Raw genomic sequence first — 7,788 nt, forward strand, 5'->3', positions numbered from 1 at the left:
AAAAAAAAAAAAGACCATATATACCCCAAGGAAGAAAGCAGCTAAAACTCCAATTTTCCAATATTACAATTCTGGAATTTGAGTTCTACTGAATGTATAGTGTTATTACATTAAATCATATAAACATGTTGTTGGAAAAAAAAAAAAACTAAGAAGAAAATAGCCAACAGGTTTGAACTGTTGTTTGTTTGTTTTTTTAAAGTCCAACTCAGTTTCCCATGTGAAATCAAAGAGTGGTAAATCAAATTTTGTGTTGTCTTATATTATGCTGTCTTGTTGGGGTGGTGTGTTCAAAGCCCTTCCACAGAAAAATGTATAATTTAGGAAGGAAACTGCCAAATTCTATTTGTATTTATTTTCTTTTCTGAGGGGGTGTAAAGGGATAGACCTTTTTTTTCTTTTGAGATTAATAAATAAGTTAGAGGGGAAAAAAAAAAGACTGGAGGTTCCAGGGAGTCGGAGGGTCTAGTGGGATGGTGACACCCTCATGGAGATGGGGAAAAAAGAAATATAAATATTAAAATAATTATTTAAAAACAATAAAGAAATTTTAATGTACTCAGGGTTGGGCACAGTGTGTTGCAGATGTATGTATGTGTGCAGGTGCCCACACTGGCCATGAATGTACTTTGGATCCCCTGGAGTTGAAGTTATAGAGTTATAGGTGAACTGCCTAATGTAGGTGCTGAGAACTGAATTCACATCCTGTGGAAGAGCAGCAGCAGTACTGAGCCATCTTCCTACCTGTCTCCCTGGAGACTTTAAACCATCCCTAGATTATCCGTAATACATAATACAAAGTAAAGTATATGCAAGTGATTTTTAAGGAATGACCAGAGAAATAACTAGATAGTATATGGCACCAACAAAGTTTATTTTTCTGAGCCTTTTTAAAAATATGCATTTGGTTAAATCTATATTATTGAACCCCCAGTTACTGAGAGCCAACTGTATTTTTAAATTTACCATCTGTATTTTCCTAGTTTTTCAGCATGTTGTTTTATTTTTATCAGTAACCAGAGTCTTCTACTTTTGGCTAATATCTCATTGCTATCCTGACAAGGTAGTCATTCTAACTGTGGTAAATGTTTAGCTTTAGTAATATATAATTAATTGATCAGAATTATATAATGTATATAAAGTAGTATTTTGATGTCTATATACATTGTGGAATGCTGACCCAGTCAAGACTACTATAAACTCATATATTCACCTTTTTATTTGCATCAGGAACACTTAAGAAATTTGAAACATATGATAATAGTATTGGTAACCATGCTTCATATTACATTCTACAACTATCTGTTTTCACAACTGAAAATGCTATCCTTTTACTAACATCTCTCCATCTCCAGTCTATGCTTTCCTGATTTCACCACCTGGGGCCCTTGACTACTTGGTGTCTGCATGTAAGGGAGATGATGCGGCCTTTGTCTTTCTGTGTCTGGGCTACCTGCTTGGCAAAGGTCCTCCAAGATTCATTTACAGCCTAGAAAGTGTTGCCTTTCTCTAAGGCTGAGACAGTCTGTTATATCATATACACTTCACACACAGTCATGAGTTACTTACCTGCTAGGGAACATTTAGATTATTTCTGTATCTTGGCAGTTGTGAATAATTCAGAAAGTATAGGGGTGTGCCTTCTGACAGGCTGGTTTCATTCCATTTGGATGCATAGCCTGGAGGCAAGATTGCTGAGACACACAGCACTTCTATTACTAAATCTCAAAGAACTTATACATCAAATTAGTAAATGGCTGTCACCTGAATTTATACGTGGATTGATTCCCTTTTCTTCTACATGTTTGCCAATGTTTGTTATAGTTTTTCTTTCCATGTGTATGTGTTTGTGGCTTGCATACACACACACACACACACACACACACATTGTTATGTGTGTGGGTACATATGTGTAGGATCAGAAGACAATAGTGGGAGTTAGTTCTTTTCTTCCAACTTTATATGAGTTTCAGGGATTGCATGAACTCAGGCTTGTCAGGGTAACAAGGGGAAAATTTTAGCTAGTCCACCCTAAATTAGTATATTCTAGTAGTTTTTTGCTGCCAGCCAAGCTCCAGATCCAGTGATCGACCCTGTCTCAAGGAAATACAATAGAGAGTGGTACACAAAGTGGTACCTGACCCTTTTGTCCACACTCCACCCAACACACATATAAATAGGATAAGAGTTTTTGAAATAAAGTCCATAATTGTCAGTTAAAATATTTACGGGGTGCCTACCATGTGCTACATGTTGCTCAAAGACTAAAGTAAAATGTTGATCAAAACTGATTTCCAGAGCTTCCTGTGTAGAGAAAGGAGACAAACGATGAGTATATACAAAGAAGGAGACTATGTCAGATGGGTGGGGATTCCTACAGTGAGGAGGTAGAGCCTGGTTAAAGAAAGCTAGGAGCCCCTTGGAGGAGAAGTCTTTTTTTTTTTTTTTTTTTTTTTTTTTTTTGTCTTGGAGGGACAAGCAGAGACTTGAAATAATTTAGAGGGGGAGGGGGAGAGGGAGAGGAGAGAAGAGGAGAGAAGTCAAGGATGACCTTTCAACCGCAAAGATGGAACTATGATTTAAAGAGTATGATAGGAAAGGATTTGGGGGAGGAAATGAACTAGAACTTCAACTTTCATCATCATAAGGTCAAAATGAGTACCTATTAGTTGGCTGGGGCCAGGAAGATAGTGTGGCAGGTAAATGCACTTGCTACCAAGTCTGACAACAGGAGATTGATCTGCATGTGGAAGAGAAGTGACTCCTCTAACCTCTGAGTGCATATCATGGCAGTGTGCCCCCAATAAATAATGTAATTTAGAGTATTAAACAGAATCACTTGTGTCTTGAAGGCAGTTAGAATGAGTCTGGAGTTCAGGATAGAGATAAAATTTTGAGAGTTAACAGAATTGAGTGGTATTTAAAGTCTAGCTTTCATATTTTGTTTTTAAATTTCAAATTGTTTCTTATTAATGATATACATTTAGATCATTTAAGGCATGAGTTTATTGGTTTTGCCATGTAAAGAAAAGTATAATGGCTGAATTAAAAGAGATTGTAATCTTCAAATGGCTAACTAGTAGCCATCATTACTCCTTATCATATTGAGTTTATACTCATCATAATTGATCTGGATAATTCAGAAATAGGCTTACAACATAAAACAATATATCCCTCGACTTGTCATCTGTATTTTCATGCACTATACATTCCTGATATGGCTAGTGCTGCCTTGATCACTTCAATTTCCACATTATCCAAATGGGAATATACTTTGTTTAAATAGTGTTATATATAACACATTAGATAAGCTTTACCAATTTTTAATCTTTTTATTTTATATGTGTGGGTGTTTTGCCTGCATTTATGTCTGTGTACCTTATGTGTGCAGTACTCAAAGAAACCAGAAGAGGGCACTGGATGCTCAGGACTGGAGTTACGAGACCGTTGTGAGCTACCACTTGGGTGCTATGAAAGTGCTCTTAAAATGCTGAGCCACTTCTCCTGCCCCAGCTTTCAAATTTTTTGGTTGAACATGTCCTCTTAGTTTCTTTAGTTTCTCTTACTTACATATTTTATTTTTTAATCTCTGTGCATGTGTATATGAGGGCATGCGTGTGCCATGTACATGTGGAAGTCAGGCTCAGCCCTCATGTCCACCTTGTTGGAGACACAGTCTATTGCTCACCACTGGATATGCTAGGCTAGCTAGCCAGCAAACCTCTAGCCAGTTACCTGACTATGCCTCCCATCCCAGCAGAGCATTGCTGCTGGCCTTGCATGGGTTCTGGGGATCTGAGCTCAGGTCCTTATGCTTGCTTAGCCAGCACTATATCCACAGAGCTATCTTCCCAGTCTAAAACCATTTTATTTTTTTTAATTTACTCATTTTAATTGGCACATAAATTATACCTATCTATGAAGTACTACACAAGCTTTACTTTTATAGATGGAGGGAGCTGGGTGGCAGAAGGGATTGGAAAGGGAAGGAGAGGGGGACAGATGTAGGGAAAGCAGGGGAAAGAGGGCAAGGAGAGTGAATGGAAAATGGCAGGGATGGGGGTGGGGTGAAAGTCAGGTCATCTCTAGGACTTGCCAGAGACCAGGGATGGGAGAGGTTCCAGGGAGTCTATGAGGGTGACTCTAGCTAAGAGTCCTAGCAGCAGGGGATATGTAACCTGAAGTTGCCACCTCCTGGACTCCCAGTGCAGGGATAAAAACATCAACCCACCCATAAAATATTCAACCCAAAATTTGTTCTGCATACAAAAAGTGTAGGGACAAAGATGGAGCAGAGACTGAGGAAATGGCCAACTAATGACTGGCCCAATCCTGTGGGCAAGAACTCTATTAATGATACTCTGGCTCTATTATGCTTGCAGACAGGAGCCTAGCATAAATGTCCTCTGAGAGACTCCACCCAGGAGCTGATTGAAACAGATGCAGAGACCACAGCCAAACACTAGACAGAGCTCAAGAAGTCTTGTGGAAGAGCTGGGGGAAGGATTGAGGAGCCTGAAGGGCACAGGAAGTCCTCAGGAAGACCAACAGAGACAATTAACCTGGACTTTCGGGGCTCCCAGAGTCTGAACCACTGACCAAGGAGCAAGCATGGGATGGACCTAGTCTCCTCTCCCATATATGTAGCAGATGTGCAGCTTAGTCTTCGTGTGGGTCCCCCAACAACTGAAGCAGGAACTTACCCACTCTGTTGCCTGCCTATGGATCCTGTTCCCTAACTGGGCAGCCTTGTCTGACCTTAGTGGGAGAGGATGCAGTGACTTGAGGTGCCAGAGTGGGTTGGTACCGGGGAGAGGGGAGCTTCCCTTCTCGGAGAAGGAGAGCAAGAATGGCTGTGTGAGTGGGGGACTGGGAGGAAAGTGGGGGCTGTGATCGGGATGTAAAATGAGTTAATAAATTAATGGGAAAAAAGAAATACTAGTAGAAATGTTAGTTTCATACTTTATGTGTTTTTAAGTCAGGTACTGACTGACTAGCAAGTTAATCAAAGATTTATTACTGGACAAACCCAGAAAATGATAAAATTAAAGGTAGCATATTTCAGAATTAAACAGATAATAGTAGTACATGTACTTTTACAAAAAAATTAAAATAGAAAGGCCAGTGTGGTAGCACACACCTGTACTTGAGAATTTGAGAGGAAGAAAAATTAGCTTGAGTTTAAGGCCAGCCTAGATTACACAGCGAATATCAGCCTACCCAGGTCTATATTCCAGGATTCTGTCTCAAGAGACCAAAGATGTGGCAGACCAAAGTATGGGCGGGAAGTGGAGTAGGGCAACAAGGAGTCTGAGATGACTCAGGATGTAAAGATCTGCCATCAAGCCTGGTCACCTATGTGCAGTCCCTAGGTCCCACATGTGAGAGAATGGACTCTCAGACGTTGTCCTCTATCCCTATATACACGCTGTGGCACATGATTGCACACATGCACCTCCCCTTCTGAGTGAGACTCAAGTATCCTTCCTTGGGCCCTTGTTAGTAAGCTTCTTTGGGTCTGGATTGTAGAGTGGCAACCCTGTACTTGAAGGCTAACACCCGCTGCTAAGTGAGTTCAGGCTCTTCATGACCCATTGCATCTGGATTACCTCACTCTCGAGGCTAGTTTCTAGTTTCACTCACTCACCTGCACATGTCATGTCCTTCTTTTTAATAGCTGAGTGGTATTCTATTGGGTAAATGAAACACAGTTTTTATCCATTCTTTGGTTGAAGGATATCTGGGATGTTTCCAGTTTCTCACTGTTATGAATTAGGTTGCTAGGAACATAGTGGAGCACGTGTCCTTGTGGTATGGTGGCACATCTTTTGGGTATATGCCTAGGAATTGGTTTAGCTGAAGTACAACTATTCCCAGTTTCCCGAGAAGCCACCAAATTGATTTCTAGAGTGGCTGTACAAGTCAGCACTCCACCGGCAATTGAGGAACATTTGTCCCACATCCTCACCAGCATAAGCTATTGCTTGAGTTCTTGATCTTAGCTATTCTGATGGGTATAAGATGGAATTTCAGAGTTGTTTTGATTTGCATTTCCCTGCTGACTAAGGACATTGAATTTTTTTTTTTTTTTTTTTTTTTTTTTTTTTTTTTTTTTTTTTTTTTTTTTGGTTTTTCGAGACAGGGTTTCTCTGTATAGCCCTGGCTGTCCTGGAACTCACTCTGTAGACCAGGCTGGCCTTGAACTCAGAAATCCGCCTGCCTCTGCCTCCCGAGTGCTGGGATCAAAGGCGTGTGCCACTACGCCCAGCTTAAACATTTCTTTACGTACTTCTCAGCCATTAGAGATCCCTCTGTTGAGAAATGTGTTTACCTCTGTACCCCATTTTTAGATTGGATTATTTGGTTTACTCTACTAGCATTTCTAATGAATAGGACTTAAAAGAAATAGAAGTCAGTTGCCTGACTGCAAATATCTCTAACGTGTTGGCATGGCTTTGCTGTTTTGCTTGTTCATTTGAGCTGAGTTATTGCTTTCAAGCTGGCCCTGAACTCCTGGCTCAAGTGATTTTTTTGTGCCTCTACTCTCTGTTTGGAATTTCTGTAGATTACATATTACCTAGAATCTCTTTATACAGATTTTATATGGATCTTACTCATATATGATAGTATAAATATGTTTAACAAGAAAAATGTGCCAGCTGTGCATGGGGTATTGGCCTTGATCCTAGCACTGGAGAGAGTCCTCCATGCAAGACCATTACAGCTTCTAGAACAGCCTAGGCGAAGGGAGAAATCATTGATTTTATTAGTCTAACAAGACCAAAAAGTTAGTATTTATGTTTTGTTGCTGCTTTAAAAAAAAAAATTGTTTCCACCGGGCGGTGGTGGCGCACGCCTTTGATCCCAGCACTTGGGAGGTAGAGGCAGGCAGATTTCTGAGTTCGAGGCCAGCCTGGTCTACAAAGTGAGATCCAGGACAGCCAGGGCTATACAGAGAAACCCTGTCTTGAAAGACCAAAAAAAAAAAAAAAATTGTTTCCTTCCTTAGATGCTGACCAACAACGAAGAGAGAAACTGAGGAAGGAGTTGGCACGGTGTGAAAAGGAGTTTAAATTAAGTAAATCTGCAATGCAGACCAATTCTAAGATGAATTCCAAGTTCTTTGTAAACTCTCTACAGAAGGTAAGGTTCCCTTTTGCTCCTTAAAAGCAGGTGTTTGTCAGACACATCATCGCTGCCGCCAGACTTGGGCTGCAGGTTTGGGTAGCTTTGGGTCAGCAAACTTTGAGCATGTGTGCTCTTCAGGACACAGCACCTCGTCACAACTGCCTGCCAATAAAAAGCAACCACTGTGGACAACGCGGAAATCAATTCTAGCTGCACTCCATTCGCTAGCCAGAGACAGCAACGCAGCCTGCAGGCTATAGTTGGCTGGCCTGGGCTGTGGCTTTGTTTGTAATTCTATTTAACATTTGTTTGAAAAAGTATTCTTCTGCTCACAGTTGGATGAGAAGTGGTGGCAGTTTTTAGAGTCTCTCCGATGGATAGATTTTGGTTTTTAATTAAAAACGTTTTTAATATAATGTATTTTGATCTCAATGAGTGATTTTATCCAGTGCTCCTTTTTCATTTCTTGGCAAAGATGCTGTGACTTCATCTGTTAATGTAGGAATGACTTATGTCCTTAGTATAAGCAGATCCTAGCTGTGATGCAGTAAAGATGCTGTGACTTCATCTGTTAATGTAGGAGTGACTTATGTCCTTAGTGTAAGCAGATCCTAGCTGTGATGCAGTAAAGATGCTGTGACTTCATCTGTTAATGTAGGA

General features: G+C 40.4%; 1 protein-coding gene across 3 annotated transcripts in view; it reads left to right on the forward strand.

Moving 5' to 3' along the window:
* The window catches only part of Spata7 (spermatogenesis associated 7), a 43,532-nt gene that overhangs the window by 13,656 nt on the left and 22,088 nt on the right, over positions 1-7,788 (forward strand). For all 3 annotated transcript variants that reach the window (XM_021178896.2, XM_021178897.2, XM_021178898.2), the window contains one exon: positions 7,010-7,143. In XM_021178896.2, coding sequence (XP_021034555.1) covers positions 7,010-7,143 — 134 coding nt within the window. The remainder of the gene's footprint in view (positions 1-7,009; positions 7,144-7,788) is intronic.

The sequence above is a fragment of the Mus caroli genome, chromosome 12 (assembly GCF_900094665.2).
Source record: "Mus caroli chromosome 12, CAROLI_EIJ_v1.1, whole genome shotgun sequence".
Lineage (NCBI taxonomy): Eukaryota > Metazoa > Chordata > Mammalia > Rodentia > Muridae > Mus > Mus caroli.